This window comes from Durio zibethinus, chromosome 21 (assembly GCF_047325235.1).
Source record: "Durio zibethinus cultivar Kanyao isolate XHJ-2024 chromosome 21, ASM4732523v1, whole genome shotgun sequence".
NCBI classification, from domain to species: Eukaryota; Viridiplantae; Streptophyta; class Magnoliopsida; order Malvales; family Malvaceae; genus Durio; species Durio zibethinus.
The window spans coordinates 6,958,628-6,978,371 of NC_143182.1; the positions used below are offsets into that span (position 1 = coordinate 6,958,628).

Consider the following 19,744-nt stretch of genomic DNA (forward strand, 5'->3'; position numbering starts at 1 on the left):
TGGCGGTGGTGGTGGGCGGGTGGGGTCCGCCTATCAAATATCCATTGGTGGAAAATGAAAATGAGCAGCCGTGGAGACAAGCGTTGTCAATTCGCATTTGTGATTTGTGGCCAAAAATCTAAACTTCCTTCCAAAATTTTCCACTTAATTTCTTTTTAGGAACAATAATTTAAAGTGGAATAAATTAGAATAATGGTGTCTAGCTATTTCAATGAGGCAGAATTAAATGCACCAGTCATCATCTCATTCAACCCATTCAATTTATCGTGAAAACAAAGGACGTCTGTAGATAAAGATAATCACCAAATTTGTCACAAAACAACAATTTCAAGCTTTGTATTTAGCTGTTAGCATTTATGGTTGAGTTGAGTGGATTAATCTCCAAGCACATGGAGGCCATACTGTGGTCTGTAGAACGAAGCACGACAACAGCCACTGCTGCGGCCTGTTGCAAGCTTTGAAAAATGATCATTTCCGCTGCCTTCTGAAGTAACTAGTAACATCTCCGACCTATAAAGCCTCTTTTGTCCTTCCACTTACTGATATCTGAGGATACATAATGAGTCTGTAAACTTAAGATTCATCCTGAACCATTTCTGCTTCCTCCCACCATGAAACGGGGCCCAAACCATCATAGTCTATTGATCCCTGCAATGAAACAAATGCGATTAGACAAAAGATATTAATCATAGAACTGAACATTTTCCACTTTTAGTGATTACATAAGCCTATAAGTTAGGGAGAGAGAGGAGAGGGGGCGGTTAACCCTTTTTTATGCATGTTTATCAATGTATGAACTAAACCTTTGGCACCGAAGAAAATATGGAAAGAATAAGAAGAAAACCGCAAGGCACAATTCATGTTTCATTAAAGTTGAGGGATCAAAAAATTGATCCATCAGGATAAATTTAAATAATTCAAGGTCTGATTAACTCATGACTTAGAGAGGAAGAAGAACAAAAGATCCTTAATACATGACAATGAATATCTTTCCATCTTGTGTCATGTGCTAAGTTGGTTTTCATAATGGAAGATATACTTCACTATGATTTATGATGAAACAAGTTTAACATTATATTAACCAAGGAGCAAAACTTCAGAGAGAGAGAGACCTAATGGCTCAGACAGACAATACAACAACAAAAACAAACCCATTAACCCTTATATCCCATAATCTAGGATCAGCTATATGAAAAACCAAACATGAAAAACCAAATGGTTCAGACAGACAATGCTGAAACAAATTTGAAAGATGAACTTACAGTAATCACCATTGGAGCAAATGGTTTCGAATCTTCTGGTTGTTCAAGTGGAATTGAAGGATAAATAACACTATGAACTCGAAATTTAATCTACGATTAAGAAAATTGGGATTCAGTGTAAAGGTAAATATCAGAAGTTTATGAAAATTTGCAACCATATAACAAAACATACCAGATCTGTCCCATCAATAACAAATCGTGGTTCTTCGGACTGTGCTTCTTCTGCTTCTCCAAAGTCCCATATCCATCTGCCTTGATTTCTGCAATCCTCAAAATATTAAGATGCACAGTCGCATACATACCAATATAATAAATGACATAAGGAAAATCAAGGGTGAAAATTGTGAGCAAGTTCTACCTCTAGTTACTTCAGAGTTGAATAAACAATCAACTGGCTCTTACCTATTATTAGGGTAAGATTCAAAGCGAGATGGACTTGGCAAAAGGTGAACGGGTATATAAATGTCATCAAAAAATCCAAGTGACACTGCAAATTACAGAACCATGTAGATATTAAGAAGTGGTATTTAACAATAAAAGGGTTGATGATACTTGTAATTGGTCTAAAGAGAACCTTTGCCTGGCTATGTTTACTTTGATCACAATAAGAAAACAAGATGTAATTTGACTATCAAAATTACTATCTAGCACAAAGCTAAATATTATGTCAAGTAAATGAGTGGAATATGTATACTTCAAATCATATATGATTAAAATCAGGTTGACTTACAGCCGAATTTGAATTAGTTATTATGTAATCTTGAAACCAGAAGGCCATCATGGCTCAACATACAATGATAAACGGCAGTATTTATTCAAAGAAAAAGGAAAACATAAATTTGGGTTCCTCTACAATAAACAATCAGAAACAAATAAGTAGACAAGTATTTTTCTTCCAGACTCACAGTGCAAGCCATTAGCATCAGATTCTTTAAGTTTTGCAACAATAATCTCGCCAACAAATGGACGAAACACAATCATTCTGAACTCAACCTACAACAACAGCAAAAACAAGATTTTCAAACTTCAGAGGCTGCGGAGAAACAAGAAACTGGATCGATATGTCTTCCTCATAGCAATTTAATACCAAAAAAAAAAGAAAAAACTGACCGTATAGGTAGAAGCACCATCCCCAGGAAAGATAAAGCCACCTTTAATTGACCTGATATCATATACTGAAATACAGAGTCCCAATTTTGCAATAACCTACATTACAATTTACAAACATCATCAATCATTATCAAAGCGTGGTTCAACAAAAATACTAAAGAAAAAACAAGTGACCACACAATTGATAAATATGTGGAAGATATGGAACTACATACCTTATCCAAGAAAAGGGTTTCCAACTCCATCTTAATAGCCTCATCAAGAGGAAGGTGAAGAAGATGAGGTGGTAACCGCAACGTATGCTCGATTAAGCTTAGATAGAACATTGCCTGTGGCAGTTTTTAAAGTTTTAAGATTTCAAGTATATGAGAATCAAATGAAAAGCAACTGTCAACAAATAAAAACTACTTTGAGGCATTATTACGAATATGTGATATGCAATAAAGTGGAAAAAAAAGTTTCAAAAACTTCAAAGAAAAGAAAAAAACAATGAAACCGAACGTACGGATCGATAAAAAAAAGAGAAGGCGCCGTTCGGTGCTGAAGATTGGGCGCTGTTGGCAAGAGAAGTACTGAGAAGGAAAAGCTTCGTGATCGTCCGACAAACAAAAGACAAAGCGAGCGAAAAAAGTAGAGAACTAGAGAAGGCCGTTTAGTGGGAAGTTCAGAAGTAAAAGACAAAAGCGAAAGTAGGTTTTTCATGAGATTTGAGCCTGAGTTTTAATATGGGCCAGAAGTGAGAGGATTTGAAATAAGAGTTTCAGATAGGGCCATAGGGTTGTGGATTGTGATCGTGGATATCAATCATTGTCGAGTATTAAACCCAACGATTGTTTTAGTGAGAATGTGGCTTCCCTTTTTTTTTTTTTGGAATTAATAGGATAATGTAATCATAGCAAATCCAATTTAATCATTTTTTGAAATTATTAATTGTTTTATTTTCAAAAATTAAATAATGGAATATGTTTATAATTTAAATATATATGTTTAAATTTTCAAAACATTACCTTTTATGATTTTATAATAAAATAATACTCACGATTAAATCCATCATCCCTAATTATAATTGTTTTAATATTTAAAATTTTCGTCAAAAATGTGTTGAAGGTATTTTTTTATAATTAAAATTTTAAATGAAATAATTAAAAAAAATTAAATGAAAGAAAACTATTTCATTGCTGAATGAAAACATACATAAACTTCAACAAAAATTTACAAAATTTACATTGAACTTACTAATCACCTATAAAAAAAAAAAAAAGATTACAGACAATAAAAAATTTTAAAGTTCATAAATTAAATATTCAATTTTACTAAGTCAATCAATCTTCGAACCAATCCTGTTGGCATAAAGTTAATATTTATAAAGATTGATGATGATTGATGACTCGACTTGTTTTAAGTTCGCGGCTCTACTTGTAGCATTTGCAATTAAATTAGAAAACCATTTATAGATGCAGCAGAGATAAAACTTTTTGGTGAAAATCAAATATGGTTGATATTGACACATCAATTAAAGATTATTTGGTGGCAAAACACCAAAAGCACCTCCAAATGTGGTGTGAGTTGCTCACACGTTCTTGATCTCTTGCTCTAGAACCACTAGATAAGGTAAATAGAAGAAGTAGCTAAGTCACGTACTTTATGTCTCTAAACTTGGGGCACTGGTCCAATTTCAAGAGTTCCAATTCCAGTCAGGAATTGTAGAAGAGAGTAAAAAATCCTCTTTTCTTGCCTAAATAAATTGATTGATCTGGCTGCACCATCAGTAGCTAAAATGCAAAGGCACCAATGGATGAAATATGCCAGGATAGATTGCCAGCCCACAAATTCTCAGTTGTTCTCTCCTATATCCATGTTCATGTTAACCAAATCGAACATCAATGAAGAAACAATGGAGATTGAGGCGGAAGTCAGAAAATTTATGAAGAGAAGCATTTGTCCAAAAAATATTATAAGAATGCACATTGGACATGGAGAAGATAGTTTTACAAGAAGATAGTAAAGCCAAACTCTTTTGATTTTCTACATTCCTTTGACCGTGATATTTGCAATGAACAACACCAGAAGGAAGTAAGGTTCGGCTTAGAGCGACAATCCAGACTCCTCGTCCTCTTCGAGGGAGGAAGTGTAAATAAAGTAAAGTGCCCAAATCAGGCCGAATACACCAAACAGGATCCAGCCAAGAAGGTTGTTGCTCAAACCAATAGGAAGTCCTGTTCCTTCAGTGGTCATTCTATCGTCCACCAGAGCCATGGCTGGGCTTGACATGGTAGCTGCACAGGCTGCTGCCAGCAACGATGCACTCATGCTCATGTTTGAGCCATTCTCCTGTGTAGAAGGCTTATTCTTCATGGAACACATCACTTTCCCTTTCTTTGCCATTGTCGGCAAACCTGGAATTAAAATTTGCGTTTGAGATGAAAATGCAAATGGCCCTTTACTTTTTAGACAAATTGAAAGAAAAAAAAAATCCTAGAAACTTACCAATGGCAACTGGGGATGCAACCCTTGGTGATGCCTTGTGTACAAGAGCTGCACGGGTGATTGATGAGGTAGGGGTGCTAGCAGAGATTGTTGCCATATTCCTTCGACTGGGAAAAAGAGAGAATAGCTAAAGCAGAGTGATTTTGCTACAATGGCAGTTGGATCCAAAGGGTACTAGTTTATTTCATATACTCTGTAAACAATTTACAGATTAATACCGTTGGTCCAGAATCACACCATACTGATAGCTAGCCCTTCGTTTGATATCCCCTATCTATATAGGGCCAACCAATTTCTTCCACGTGTCATATAATCCTTCTACAAACAAAGATTGATCTAGGAGTATTTAATTGTTTTATGGTTATAACAAGAAATAGTTAACGGGCCCTGGCCTAAACTTAGCCCTCGCTCGTTGTCCGAGTTGTTAAGGGCCTTTATCAGTCCTATTAGACTGTCCTCAGGATAGCGCATTACTTACGTATCCTTGAATTGTACAGCATGGAGCATCTTGGAGGGGAAAAAAGCCCGTCATCCTTTTAGTAAGCTTATCGCGGTTCAGCAAACGGCTATCCATGCCAGGAACGACGACAGAGACGGAGATTCAGAAACTACAACTACATTTTAATAAAATGGCCATGAGAGGTATGATGAAAGAGACGTCCTCAGAATTAAGAACAAAGGCCACAACCTCTGGGCATCCTGCGGCAGGAATTGAAAAATCTCCATGATAAACCATCCTATGAATAAAAGGTTTATATGCTTCCAATTTAATATATAGAATCTATGCTTGAACCTAGTGGAATTGTGATATCAGTTATGTACAAATGTATCCCTGCAATGCTGTGTCCCTACAGAAACTTATTACCTTTGGTTATTGCCATAAATTGACTCAACCCCTAAATGATTACTGCCGAACATTATGGGAAAAAATAAGTTGAAAATTTACATGAAAGATTGTTAAAAGAATCAGATCAATCGGAGCAGTTTATGAGAGATGCAACCAGTAATGTGTTATGAATCAAAGAATTCCACTTGTGTATGCTGTGATCTTTGATTACTCATGGATATTGCACCGTTGCAAGTATGGGTGGTCATACTGCACATGTTTGCTCCAATAGCTCTTATATTTAGCAATCCCTATTTCCAACCAGGGTTTCATGACTCCATCATAGTGTATAACTGCCGCATTCTCAATATCACCTTGACCAAGACCTGAGTTATGACCTAGCCCAAGTGCATGCCATCTCTTTTCTAAAGCCACAGTCTGGTTGTAGAATGTAATCCAACCTAAGGGCAAGCTTCCTGCCTTCCAAAATGACCTCTTAAGTCCCTGTAACATTACACCAGGCAAACAAGCATGAGAAACACAGCATGCAATAGGTTAGATACCTACTATGAACACACAGTTATAACTTAAATGCACGAAGAATTCACAATAAATCTTGGCAACCAGCTTTGAATTAGCGTTCTTATATATATTCATCAGAATAGAACACAGCATTAAAAAAGAAAACAAACAACAATATCAATTGAAAAATTTGTTATAGACACATCCAGAAGCAAACAATTGTTGTCAAACTCGTGATGCACAGGGCACAAGTTTCACCTTCATGAAAATTTATCTCCAGAACTTCAAATTTGAAATATATATAAAGTAAAATTAAATCATTTTAGAATCAGATATACAGCATGCAAAATACAACAAATAGAAACTAGTATGAATACACCTTAACTAGATGATTCTGTCTTTTACAGTTGTATAAGTTCCAACTAACCCGTACAAGTTTTTGTTTGTATATCATTCACAGGTCACACTAAGACAAAGCTACTCTTTTTAACAGAAAGAGAACCCTCTGGAGGAAATAGAGGGAAAGAGGTAAGAAAGGTGATCCATATTGAAAATTTAGACAGATAACAAATTCCTATTGACAAAGAAAAGCTAAGGGACCGGATTACATTAACCATCTTTTCAAGGAATTGACTTGCAGCTTCAGAGAACAATAGAATCAAATTCACAAGCATATTATTTTAGCATGGAGCAAAAGCAAATACAAAGAAAGGAAAGTATAAGCCCATACCAGTTGCAAGTAATTTCGGTAAAGTGTGGTTAAATTTTTTCTTCTCCATTCTTGGAGATCAAACAAGTTCATGCCAAATGCCCATGTGCAAAAATTAGCATTAAACCTCTTAGCCAAAAATGGGTCTGAAAAGTTCATAAACATATGCATTGCATGAAACGAAGCTTCACTTTCCAGACAAGTCTCCACTGCTGCATTTACTTTCCCCTTCATGTCAACACTCCAAATTCCAGTTAAATCTCTTTGCACTACCACATCATGATCAAAGAGCACAATCTTATTCAGTGCTGGAAAGACATCTGGCAGATAGAACCGAAGATGGTTAAGGGCTGAAGTATATCTTGGATCATAGGACTTTTGTTCCTTCAATGTTGAATTATACTTGGTGGACAACCAATCAAAACTTTCTATGCTCTGAATATGAATTGTAGCTTTGCCAGGAGGATTTAATAAAAACCACATAGAAATTGCTGGGAGGTTGAGAGAATCGGTCACCACATGAAAAACAATTTTCTCTGGCTCCTGCATACCAAAATTAATTATCAGGATATATTACATCAACTAACAGGTAAATCACTGGCCCAATCCTGAACTAAATGTAGCTAACTCATCAAAGGAGGAGCAATGACAGATGAGTTTTATCATTTTAAGGGAAATTGATCTGATGGCAAGATAGGGATAAACTTATGGTAGAGAGGCAAAGGGGAAAGAACTCCATGGCAACTTTGGAAAGCTTATGCCACCAAAATTCAAACCATTATTATTCATTATAAATAACAAGTGTATCAACTGTTGTCCAGTAATGTAAAACCACAAAGCATCCTCGCATGATTTAACACACACGATTTTGTTATGAAATTACTTATAATGACAAAAACTTTGAATAAGCACAACCATGTTTAACATCACAAAATAAGCAGAGACTGAAATTAATGAAAAATGATAAAACAACAAAATAAAGGACATAAAATTGGCGAAGGAAGTTTACCTTTGCAGAGGAAATTGTGGATTTAACAACCACTGCACAAGCTAGAACATTGTCAGAGAATACGGCATAGTGATAAAGGTCTGGATCATTCAAATTTTTTTGGTGAGGTAACTGCCTTTCCTCAGGTTGAAGGAAAAAATATTCAGCTGTCAGCCGCATGGAGAGGCAGTGAAGGCTTTTAGGGGTAGTCCTTCCAGCAAGTTGAATGAGATACGACTCTTGATTCTTCTGTGCGTGAACCTGTTCTTCAATATTATAAGCCATGGCACGAAGTTTTGCGGCCATCGCAGAGCAGTCTGGGAATACATAATTCGCTTTGGCCAATGAAACCTCCATAGATCTCATTCTCTGTGAAGCACTAAAAATTCAACTGTTCTTCAGATATAAAGTGGAAGCAATTCATCCCTAAATCATTATTACTGAATATAAAAAGCATTGGAAAAATCATTATCAAAGCAAAAAATTTGTCAATTTTTTACCTCCTTGACAAATCAGAATCCTTGCTGGCTTCACCGACTGCTCGTTCAACCTCTTTGATTCTTGTTCGCAACTCTTTCACCAAGTGAGAGTTACTACCTGGCGGTGCAAAACTTAAGTACGCTTTTGCTCTAATGAGCTGATCTCTCATCTGCTTTACCTTTGCATCCGTTACCCTGCGTGATTGAGAACGCAAACGTGGATCATGTCTACCTGTTCCTTGATTGGATTGCTCCTGCAACAAATAAATTAGTGTTAACTATATATTACAAATATATTAAAACTAACATGATTTGCTCTAGCTCTGACCATTCTGGCAAACAACCAACACCCCCCCAAAAAAAAATTTCATATTGTGATGACAATATTAAAGAATAAATTATGGTAAAAAACCCAGAACTATGGATTTCTTATTCTCATACTGTATTCTGGTATTGCTCAGATTTTAAGATGAGACATTGCTTCACTAGTTTGTGAATTAAAAACAGAGGCACAAAGGCACAAACTAAATTTAGTGGGAAGCAAATTAAAATATCATGGAAAGGTGATTGTGACACAAATTGATAGAAGATGGTCCGTTGAAATTTTAAAGGCATGTATAATTTCAATACCAGCTCAGTTTTACCTCAACTATTTAATGTCAGCAAACCAAATTCTCTCCTATTCCTCTAGATTCAAAAAGAATAAGAAAGCTACAGTACCAACATCTGCTTTCCCTCACAAGATTAATAGCATACATCACTGCAACCATCTAGTGTAAAACTTACATTCAAATGTACAGCATTCATCATAATTCAGATAAATACAAACCTTTTCCCTGGAGTTCATCTGTATTATATTCTGCTGAATTTGATGTTTGTCTTTTCCTTTATAATTAGTTTCTGAATCTAGAAAGTGGAGCAACTCAGAGTCAAATTTAACTCAATAAATTAAAAGTCAATGATGACACAACATGCACCCAAGTAATACTAACCATTTGCTTCTAACGATTTAGAAGCATCTTGTGCATCCCCAGATTGATCCACATTACGATTCTCATCAGAACTGTGACTAACTACAGAACTAAAATTCTTCTCTTTCAAAACAACTAGTTTTGGACCTTTTAATTCTTTGGCAGCTTCCTAAATGACAAAGCAACAAAGATGGACATGCATAAACTGTCAAAAACACTTCAAGATAAAACGTTCAAAGCAAAATACACTAAATCCATAAATCTTAAAACTACCTGTTCAATTGCATTAAGTCTTAAATCCTCTGACATATAGTTCTGCTTCAAACAAAGCAAAAAAAGCCATTAGAAATCTACAAAAAGAAAAAAACTACAACAGATCCAAGGAAGAGAGATCCATACAATACTGGCCAAATCGTCCATAAAATCGTTCCGGCCTGCGGTGACAGAATCACAAATGCAAACAAAACAAGATCAGTCAACATCCGAAAAATTAAATTAAATAAAAGAGGAAATCAAATCAGAAAAGGCCAAAAAAAAAAACATATGAAAGTTTTCTGTTTGAAAAAAATTACATTCGATTCGGCAATTTATCTTAGCTTAAAATCAAACAATTTCTTCTGTAACCTAAAATATGAAATACTGCTAAGTCATCCTCATTGGCTTTCTTGTCTGATCAACCACTTCATTAACGGTAAAAGCATTTGGATTTTCATAAAAAATATTTGACCATAAATAACCTACAGATTCGAAGAAGATTACCGATGAAAGTGAGGGTTTTGAGTCTCGGTGAGACCAACACGATTGGAGCAAATACAGAGAAAGAGAGCAAAGAGAGGATCAGAATCCTCTGCCATCGACGATGTTTCTTCATCAATCAATAAAAAAAAGGAAAACAAAACTCGCAACAGAACCCTTCGCTTGTTGAGTTTCCTTTTGCTCTTCTAATCGTTCTCCAAAAAGCACATTTCACATATTCAAAACGGCACCGATTCGATGCTTCAGTTACAATGAACAGGAGTTAAAGAAAAATGAAAAACTAGGGTTTCTAGTTTCTTTCTTTTTGTTGGGGGGGAAGGGTTGCCGCTCTTTCCAGATGGAGAATGGTAGTTTTGGAGCTTCTTTCACGTTTCGGGTCTGGGATAGGGGAGGAGACTTTCCCTTTTTTAATTCTTTTCCTTTGCATTTTTTTTTTTTTTTTACGTTTCAAAAATAAATTTTCTATTATCAAAAAATAAATTTAATGTTATCTGATCTGGAATTCTGGATTTTTGTCGTTGGCCTTCGGTTTTGAACTTCTGTACAAGAAATTTGAATCGCGAGAAAGGTGAGAGAGTGGTTGTGCCTCATCCATTGGTTAATGATAAGGACGAAAGATATTGACCGTCGATCTTAGTGAAAATATGAGATTGAGATGGTCTTTTACTTGTAGTAGTCAGCTATCGCTCGCGATTTTGTGGGTTCGTGTCTGCGGGGAAACTGTGTCACCGTGTCATTGTCGAGCTAAGCCATACACACAAAGAAAACAAAATAAAATAGCATAAATCCACCTGGAAATTATTTACTTATCTTTTGCGTTTTTTTCTAAAAAATGTTAGTACTAAATTCACAGCAGTCATTTGATTTATGTATTTTTAGAATGGTAAATATTATTTTTCATCATCTCATAATTTGAACTTGAATTTTAGACATTAAAAATTAAAATTAAAATTAAAATTAAAATTTTTAATTACTGAATATAGATAAATCATATTACTGCTTCCAAATTTATAATTTATGCAGTAGTATTTTATTTTTTTGAAGTTGGTGTTTTAACCATCACAGCATGTTACCACCTTTTGTCCTTTGTAATAATATAATATTTTGAAAATGTGCCACGTGCACCGACAAAGGAGTGATTAAATGAAATTGGTGTGGCTCAGTGGCTCTAGTCTTCCATCCATTAATGATAGAAGGTCAACAAACTCTCTCGGCTTTGAGAAGGAAAACTGTAATAAATCTATTTTATTATTATGGATCGATTTTGTTTCCTAAGGTAAACTTGTTTATGGGTTGATTGGGTCGGGTTAAATCTAATCCAAGGTTCGGTCCAATATGTTAAGGTTTCTTTTTGCCAGTATCAACATGTCAAGCTCAGTCGATTTGACTTTTTAATATATATTAAAATTTATTACTATTTAAAAATTAAATAAATACATTTTTACAACTTTTAAATTTTTTTAATCAATTTTAAATTTTAAATCTTTTATCTAAACCTACTTCAAATTGAGTCTTGCATATTGCCTCGCATTTGAATCAATTTTAGTTATTTAAATTTGAACTAACTTAAAACTTTTGAAGCTCCTAAATATGAATTGAGTAGAGTACATGTTGCGTATGAATTTTTTAAGTCATAAAAAAAGTCATTGGTGCGTACGATGTTCATCTCAGATCTTTAGGATCATTTTGTTTGATACTTCAAATTGCTGTCTAAACATGTGCCATTAATAAATTATTCTATTATTTTATGATCAATCTAACAAAAGGAGTAATTTTTTTATTACCTAACAAATAATTTTGCAGAGATTTTAAAATATCATTATTATTGCATTACATTTATATAAAAATTATAATTAGAAAAATAAAGTCATAATTTTATCTTGAGTTTTTTAAAATAAATTTACCATAAATCTCTTAAAAAAAATTTTATATTTAAAATAATCAATAACATATAATAAAATATAGGCGCAATTATTGTTTTTTAGATAAAGTTAGGCTGAAATTAATATCAATCCAACTATACTCCAAATATGTGTTTACCTTAGACCATATATTTACTTACAGCACATAAACAAGTTAATGATAAACGAAGTCACAAATTGTATAACTTTTGGGTACAATTTTGAAATCAGATATCATTTTCAAATGAAGTTCGTAAAGGGAATGTCCAATGGTTAAAGAAAGCAATGAGTTAGGGCTTCATTTGTTTTGTAAAAATAATTTTTAAAAAATATTTACATTCAAGAGATTTTTTGTTATTTGAATGAATTAATAAAAAATATTTTTTTATTGTTTGGTTGTTTTTTTTTAAATTGGTTTTTTTCAAATAATATTAATATAATTATTAAAATATTAAAATATATTTATTATTAAAATTATTAATATTAAAAATAATTATATTTTAATTATAATATTTTATATTAAAATATTATGTTAATATAAAAATACTTAAAATAAAACTATTTATTATTCTTTATATTATTTATGAATATATTATAATATTATTTATGAATATATTATATTAATAATATATTATTTATTAATATAATATTATTTATAAATAAAATTATGTTAATAAATATTGATAAATAATTATACTAATAGATAATTTGAAAAAAATATCTTATTTTTTAAATTCATAACATAGCTTTAAATAAAATAACCTCATTTTTTATTAATTAATTAATTTTTCATAAAATAAAGACTTAAAAAAATAATAATAATTTTTTAAAAATCATTTTTGGATAAGCCTAAGTTTATCTCCATTTCTCAAATTGTACGACCATTGCTTAGTGGCTATTACCAAATGCCAATAATTAGGAATTAGGAAGGCGGCGAGCAAACTTGCATTTCCCACTTACTTTCTGCACAATCAAGTCGACGGGCCTACAGATTTGTCTTTTTATTGAACGAAGTCACATTAATTTTGTACCCAAATAATAATAATAATAATTAAAGTTAACGATGCTGTTTAGTTTCGCAATCACGTTGGGTTTATGTCTTAACTGGATATTTATCGTTGAGTGTGTTAGATTACAGGTTGGTAAGAAATGCTTTTTTTATGAGTTTGGTTAATAAGCGTTTATAAACAACTAGACATTGATTAAGGATATTTAAAAATTTACGATACTATTTTAAGAAAAATTAGCATTTTGCTTACGAGTTGCAGCGGGTTTACATGGGCAGCTTTTTTTATTTCAACAAACTCTAATTTATGAAAAAGTTTATTTATCATTTTTTTAAATATTATATTAGTTTATAAATTTTAATATATGTGAATATTAATATAATTATACTTTATCTATCAATAATGATAGCTCTAATAAAAATAAAAATTTAAATTAAATATATTAAAAATAATAATTTATAGACTACATAACTTATCTCATAAATATGTTTGTAGCCATAGTTGATATAATTTTTATTTTTATATTTATTTTCATTAATAGCTAGCATGCATACAAAATATTTTTAATATAAAAAAATTAATATTTATGTTATCAAATTATTCATTTTTAAAATTGAATTCAAATATTAATAACAAAGATTATAATTTATATCATATTTTGTTTATTTAAATGATTAGTATAAATATATTATATTTGTAAGATTGTATAAAGCACATATATAAGATTTAAAATCATGTTCACAATATTTATATACTAATAATTTATGTTAATTTTTTTTTTATATTTTTATTCCAATAAATTATATTACAGTTAATATGATTTGTTATACAATTATTTTTTTCAATGTTATTAATTTTCATTTTCTCGCGTATTCAAAATTCAAAGGTAATTTCATTATTATTTATTATTTATTGGTGGAGTCGTTAACTCGGTGTAAAATGACATAATAATGAAAATGAAAGAGTCGAAAAAAAAAAAAGGAAAAGAAAGAAGAAAACAAAGACCGTTGGAGCACGCGCCAAATGATGCGAATAAGAACAAGTAAACTCATCTGTTTAAAACCTATTGCCCTCCATTTTTTTAACCCTCTCATCAGTACTGAAACGTTTCCACTACCAGCCAGCCCCAGCCCCACCCTCATGTCTCTCCCTAATTTCTCTATCCGCTACCCCACCTCTCTCTCCTTCATAAGCCCTAGCGCTCCCTTTTCTCTCCTCGAAACTCAATAAAACTTCCCAAACCTCATATTTTATGTGTTCAAAGATTTAATTCTCTGTTTTTCTTTTTTGAATGGCACGAGAAGTGTATTCGGTTCCGGTGGTGGAGACGCAAGTGGCTTCGCTGAAGAAGAAAACGGCGGTGACAACGAGCTGGATTTCTATAGATGGAAAGGGGCAAGGCGTGATTCTTGACGTAGACAAGTATGCTATAATGCGCCGCGTTCAGATTCATGCTAGAGATCTTCGTATTCTTGATCCTATGTTGTCCTATCCTTCCACCATTTTAGGCAGAGAAAAAGTCATTGTTCTCAATTTAGAGGTAATTTTTATTTTTATCTTTTCTTCCATTTTATATTGTTTCGTTTAAATGTTTCCTGAAGCTGATTTTACTATATTTTCTAATGATTTGATTGCAGCACATTAAAGCTATAATCACAGCAGAAGAGGTTAGTTTGTAAAATTTGAACATTTTAATCAACTTTAAAATAGTATAATTTTGTTCTGTTTTGGCTAATTAGTGTAGTATTATTTATTTATTTGAATTGAGTTGGGTTTTGGGTTTGGAGGTAAGTTGTGTTTTATTTTGTGATAGGTATTGCTTAGAGATCCATTTGATGATAATGTAATCCCCATTGTTGCGGAACTTAAAAGGCGATTGCCTCAAGATGATCTCACATGTCAAGGCCAAGGAGAAGAAGAAGAACACCCTGGTATGCGCAATGATATGGATACTGGGGAAGAAAATGGTAAGACGAACTATTGGTTGAAATTACTTACTTGTTGGGTTTTGTATCAGTCTATGTCAATACCATTGATATCTTGGTGGTTTTGCCATGTTTCATGTAGAATTTCCATTTGAATTCCGTGCATTAGAAGTTGCATTAGAAGCAATTTGTAGCTTTCTTGATGCGCGTACTAGGGAACTGGAGACTGATACTTATCCAGCTTTAGATGAACTGACCTCCAAGGTATTTTCTCTCTGTATTGTTTGTCCTTGATTTTTGCTTAAGCCATCTGGTTGAATGGACGAGATTGTTGCTGGCATGATTCTTTCAAATATTTCATTTGAAGCTAATATTTGGCTTTGGTGCAACATATAGAGTCAAATATTGGCTCTCAATGTATTGCAACCTTTGTTTTGTCTATTAAATACCTTCTCACTTCTGGCAAATGTAATCGTGTTAGTATTTGTTATGCCTGTTCTTTGTGAAAGTGATGAAAGGATTAAACTCACAATCACATTAAGTGCATACAACCATAAAAAAGAATACTTCAACCTTTTTCTGCAATATGGAAATTCCAGATTGAAGTCAGGTTGTAACTAAGTCAAAGCATTCATTGGCTACTTCGATATTTGTGATAGTTCTACGGCAGAATTTGAAATTCTGCCATTTTACTGCACATATTGTTTAGTCATTGCAAATGCTCTATTGTTTCTTCTGCCAAACTTGACTTGGTAATGACAGTGACCACTTTCCGTGGTGATAGCTAAGCAGTTTGCATTGAAATTATGAGGCTAAATGGGAGAAAGAAAATCTAGGTTAAAGGCTATGAAGATATCTAAGGTTCCTGTTTCACAATATATGCTTCTGATTTCAGTGCAAAGTTAAACCGGTTGTCAGTGTTTGGCTCTAGTTCCTAGGGTGATCTTCCATTATATAGCTGTTTATATGACTAGTACCAAATGCAAGGAAAGGCATGTTAAGAAGTCATGAAGACAAGCTACTCTTTGAGGGCCCATAAAACATTTTAATATTGGAGGCATCCTTTCCTCTTCTTTGTTATGAATTAGTTCATGCAACCTGTGCTCTATAAACTCCAAATTATTGGAGAAATCCATGCAGTGCAATGAAATATAAATGGTATACATAGAACTGGAAAATATGTACTGTTCTCTGATTTTTCCTGTAATACCCAGAATTTTGAAGAAAAGATCTTATGGCATATGATAAAACGTTGTCCACTGAGATCAGTTATTTAATAGTCATTTGTATATAACATTGAAATAGGGCTATCCATATTATAGCGTTTCATCGGCTTTGTGATCTTTAATATTCATTACTAGTAAAGAGTTTCCGTTCCATTACTTACTTGGTTTGCATGTATGACAAGTTTGACCATATGCAAAAATTTTAATTTACTAATTATGTTCAGATTAGCAGTCGTAACTTGGACCGGGTGCGTAAATTGAAAAGTGCTATGACAAGGCTGACAAATCGGGTTCAAAAGGTATGTTACTATAATACTATGTGTAGGATTCTCAAATCCAAGCATATCAGTGAAATTTCTGTTTCTCTTGGTGGGTGAATCCTTTCATTCTCAGTTTTGGTTTGGCCCAATGCTAGAATACTTTGAGCTGCTTACAGCTTTTCAGTGACCAGATGACTTCTGATATATATATATATATATATATATATATATATATATATCATACATGCATAAATCCCTAATAGGCTTAAATACTTTTTTTTAGAATTATGGGAGATTTTTCTAGCTGATGAATTGTGTAGAATGGCCCTGCTGATTTCCAGAATGAAAACTTAAATTTAAAACACACATGTGAACTGAATGTTGATATGTATTAGTAGTCTGGTAGTACTATTTTATTTCTCTATGTTGGCTTTGTTATTTTCTTGGAATTTAGAATTTTTTTCTCCTCACATCCGTTTTCACTGTGTGGCTGAAAGTGCATGAACACATCTAAAAGCAAGGGTTAAGATTTGTGGCCAAAACAAAGATATCATGGGTTTAAAGCTGGCATAATTCTTTACTGCCATTGTTTCCACTATCTTTAATTTTCTTCTTTCCCCTTTAAAAGATGAATAGCCCAGATACATGCTAATTCACAGGAAAACCTGACTCTTTAAGAAAATGAAGGAAGCTAATGGCAGGTGTTCAGGGGACAGGTTTCTCTGTTCCAAGAGTTGGTCCAAGTAATCTGATTTTGCTACCAGTCTTTCCCTTTGAAGGTTAACCAAATTTGATTGTTTTCTAATTGATCTCATGTAATCTAGGATACCGGTCATATGGAATGCTAAAGATCTCATGTCCTCAAAATTCAGTTTTATATCTTATATGACTGCTACATATATTGCCAAATCCTTTTGTATGAATGACTGAAGAATAACGTAGATGAACAGATCTCTACTTGTGAATTCAGACTTATTCTTTATGAGCATTCTGATTTTTAGGTAAGGGACGAACTTGAACAACTTTTAGATGATGATGATGATATGGCAGACCTTTATTTATCAAGAAAGTTGGCTGGGGCATGTTCACCTGTCAGCAGTTCTGGTGCTCCCAATTGGTATCTATCCTCACCAATTATAGGTTCAAAGATATCAAGAACAAGTCGGGCAAGTGCAGTGACAGTTCCGGAGGACAATGATGTTGAGGAGCTTGAAATGTTGCTTGAGGTTATTGATGTCATTACCTGTCATGGGTTTTGATTAGTTAATGTAAAGCAAAAGATTAAGTTTGTTTCTGGATTCTGCAGGCTTACTTTATGCAAATTGATAGTACATTGAACAAATTGACCACCGTATGCTCCTTACTTTTCTCATTAACTTCTGCTCTAATTCCATGGTTATCGTTGCATAATTATTTTTGTCTTACCAGCTGCGTGAGTACATCGATGACACGGAGGATTATATCAATATCCAGGTGATCAGTAAGAAATTTATCTTGAAAACAAGACTAAGGTGGAAAAATTGCTGAAGGAGGGTTTTGATGGTTTAGGGATATCTCTGAATGTCCCATTTACTTGACAATCTTGCTTTAAACCTGAAGCTCGGAAGTTTACTGTAGTTATCAAAATTCTCCAAAGCAATTTCACACCTTCAAGTATCGGGACCTAGTATGACATCTCGCTAATCTAAATGCATTAATTGTCTTGCAGCTTGACAATCATCGCAATCAGCTAATTCAGGTGCTTCTGTAAATTTAGCCTCCAAACCCTTTTCTCTGTTATTGTTCAGTGGCCTAAATTTGGTTTCGAGATAGAGCATTTCAGAATTTATCTGCATGATTCATATTGATGGGTTTTCACCGTACGTGGCAGCTAGAGCTCTTCCTAAGTTCTGGGACTGTTTGTTTGTCTATATATTCTTTAGTTGCTGCAATCTTTGGAATGAATATTCCCTATACATGGAAAGTGGGCCACGGATACATGTTTAAATGGGTATGTCTCGTGTGATCACCACTGTATATACCAGAAGGAAACTACTACTTTACTGAGTAAATTTGACCTATAGTTTTTGTTTTTCTTTTTCCCTAATGTATTGACTTTTGCATAAATTTGTTGAGAATTTTAATCATGAAAAGATGCTTTTTAACTCAGGTGGTCATCCTCACCGGAATACTATGTACTTCGACTTTCACATCAATAATGTCGTACGCGAGGCACAAAGGTCTTGTTGGTTCTTGAAGTCCATAGAATCAGTTTGGATACTCAGGATAAACCTTGAAGAGAGGCATCAGAATTACAACTGAAATGAATTCCTCACTATACTTGGGTGCAGGGTTAAAGATTCAGGTGCCAATTTCCTGTGAACCACTACATGCTATATTATTATTATTATCAATTTAACATGCTTTATGGTTGTGGACAATATAGTCCATGGGGGGTCCTATTATTGCAATTAGTCAATATATTTGGCAGAGAAAGTTATATCAAGTATATCATTATGTTGGCATATATATTTCTATGAAAGTGGGTGGCAAAGTAGGTAAAAACTATTAACGACACCCATGTAAGATATTTCAAATGTAGTTTGATAGGCAGTAATTGGGTTCTTTTTTTTGTTGTTTTCGGCTTATCAATTGTCCTTTTCTTTCCCATGCCCATCATCTAGTAGGCCACTTCAAATTGTTGTAGTGGAATTGGGCCGGCCTAGTTTTCTGTTAACCTTTCTTGGAAGGAAGGTGTGGAGCATGTCACCCATCAATTACTGCTATCATGATTTATCATTTTTTTTTCAAAGGAATCTCATATGTTTCCCACCTTGCGTGACATACTGATGATCAAATTATGGCATGGTAGCTTATTAAATATGGGGTAGAAGCATGCATTTATAGGGGGAATTATTATTACTGCTATAAAAGATTGAATGTGAGGTTGTAAGTTGTAAGAACCTGGAAAATAGTAATCTCATTGGGCTCCACACCGCAGATTGGATTATGGAAAACAAAGCCCACCAAGCAACGTTGGCAATGCCTTTTTGACTCCAACAAAATTGTAACAAGATTTCTAGGACTGCAACACCAACAATGCTCTCTCTCTCCCTAATCCTTGTTTTCCCCCTTTTTCGTCATTTCCCATATAGCTTTTAAGTTTACAATTACAAGTAACAACCATCATCCAAGATGGTTCGATACCACCTTACAATTTTCTTCTCCTTAATATTTTCTAGGGGAAGTTCTGAATTATATATATATATATATAGATATATATTTATATTTTCATGTTCTAAAACAAAGCCTTTCGAATCAAATCCTTTTTTTTCC

The 19,744-nt window shown here is 33.4% G+C and overlaps 4 protein-coding genes across 5 annotated transcripts; 1 reads left to right on the forward strand and 3 right to left on the reverse strand.

Annotated features, from left to right (window-relative positions):
• Nucleotides 1-222: 222 nt before the first annotated feature.
• LOC111305253 (RNA polymerase Rpb7 N-terminal domain-containing protein) lies at nt 223-3,020 on the reverse strand. Its single transcript, XM_022902608.2, has 8 exons — nt 2,878-3,020; nt 2,588-2,701; nt 2,373-2,468; nt 2,168-2,255; nt 1,665-1,749; nt 1,435-1,522; nt 1,263-1,352; nt 223-648 (listed from the first exon to the last, which is right to left on the reverse strand). The coding sequence occupies exons 2-8, from the start codon at nt 2,696-2,698 to the stop codon at nt 574-576; spliced, it is 633 nt and encodes a 210-aa protein (XP_022758343.1). The 5' UTR covers nt 2,699-2,701; nt 2,878-3,020; the 3' UTR covers nt 223-573.
• Nucleotides 3,021-4,309: 1,289 nt separating this feature from the next.
• PSBW (photosystem II reaction center W) lies at nt 4,310-5,095 on the reverse strand. The gene is made up of 2 exons (XM_022902609.2): nt 4,860-5,095; nt 4,310-4,768 (listed from the first exon to the last, which is right to left on the reverse strand). The coding sequence occupies exons 1-2, from the start codon at nt 4,954-4,956 to the stop codon at nt 4,458-4,460; spliced, it is 408 nt and encodes a 135-aa protein (XP_022758344.1). The 5' UTR covers nt 4,957-5,095; the 3' UTR covers nt 4,310-4,457.
• Nucleotides 5,096-5,599: 504 nt separating this feature from the next.
• LOC111305251 (putative galacturonosyltransferase 6) lies at nt 5,600-10,490 on the reverse strand. 2 transcript variants are annotated; one of them, XM_022902603.2, is made up of 9 exons: nt 10,114-10,490; nt 9,754-9,788; nt 9,628-9,669; nt 9,376-9,523; nt 9,213-9,289; nt 8,405-8,637; nt 7,926-8,283; nt 6,938-7,459; nt 5,600-6,189 (listed from the first exon to the last, which is right to left on the reverse strand). In XM_022902603.2, exons 1-9 carry the CDS (start codon nt 10,223-10,225, stop codon nt 5,914-5,916), a joined length of 1,803 nt encoding a protein of 600 aa, XP_022758338.1. In that variant the 5' UTR covers nt 10,226-10,490; the 3' UTR covers nt 5,600-5,913. The 2 variants fall into 2 exon arrangements, with proteins under 2 accessions (XP_022758338.1, XP_022758339.1); XM_022902604.2 differs by lacking the exons at nt 9,213-9,289; nt 9,376-9,523.
• Nucleotides 10,491-14,105: 3,615 nt separating this feature from the next.
• Nucleotides 14,106-19,034, forward strand: LOC111305256 (magnesium transporter MRS2-2-like). Its single transcript, XM_022902613.2, has 11 exons — nt 14,106-14,558; nt 14,656-14,685; nt 14,832-14,985; nt 15,086-15,207; nt 16,394-16,468; nt 17,431-17,655; nt 17,736-17,780; nt 17,858-17,902; nt 18,138-18,167; nt 18,300-18,419; nt 18,579-19,034. Exons 1-11 carry the CDS (start codon nt 14,310-14,312, stop codon nt 18,663-18,665), a joined length of 1,182 nt encoding a protein of 393 aa, XP_022758348.1. The 5' UTR covers nt 14,106-14,309; the 3' UTR covers nt 18,666-19,034.
• The last annotated feature ends 710 nt before the right edge of the window (nt 19,035-19,744 follow it).

Bases quoted from the DNA above. Each gene is read 5' to 3' on its own strand.
- LOC111305253 (XM_022902608.2), bottom strand. From the start codon at position 2,698: ATGTTCTATCTAAGCTTAATCGAGCATACGTTGCGGTTACCACCTCAT. The intron at 1,750-2,167 runs GTGAGTCTGGAA...TGTAATTTGCAG, and splicing joins TGATGCTAATGGCTTGCACT to TGTCACTTGGATTTTTTGAT. The intron at 1,353-1,434 runs GTATGTTTTGTT...TCTTAATCGTAG, and splicing joins TTATTGATGGGACAGATCTG to ATTAAATTTCGAGTTCATAG.
- PSBW (XM_022902609.2), bottom strand. From the start codon at position 4,956: ATGGCAACAATCTCTGCTAGCACCCCTACCTCATCAATCACCCGTGCA. The intron at 4,769-4,859 runs GTAAGTTTCTAG...TTTTAATTCCAG, and splicing joins TGCATCCCCAGTTGCCATTG to GTTTGCCGACAATGGCAAAG.
- LOC111305251 (XM_022902603.2), bottom strand. From the start codon at position 10,225: ATGAAGAAACATCGTCGATGGCAGAGGATTCTGATCCTCTCTTTGCTC. The intron at 9,524-9,627 runs GTAGTTTTAAGA...TTTGTCATTTAG, and splicing joins GACTTAATGCAATTGAACAG to GAAGCTGCCAAAGAATTAAA. The intron at 8,284-8,404 runs GTAAAAAATTGA...TTGAATTTTTAG, and splicing joins GATTCTGATTTGTCAAGGAG to TGCTTCACAGAGAATGAGAT.
- LOC111305256 (XM_022902613.2), top strand. From the start codon at position 14,310: ATGGCACGAGAAGTGTATTCGGTTCCGGTGGTGGAGACGCAAGTGGCT. The intron at 18,168-18,299 runs GTGCTTCTGTAA...CGTACGTGGCAG, and splicing joins ATCGCAATCAGCTAATTCAG to CTAGAGCTCTTCCTAAGTTC. The intron at 18,420-18,578 runs GTATGTCTCGTG...TTTTTAACTCAG, and splicing joins ACGGATACATGTTTAAATGG to GTGGTCATCCTCACCGGAAT.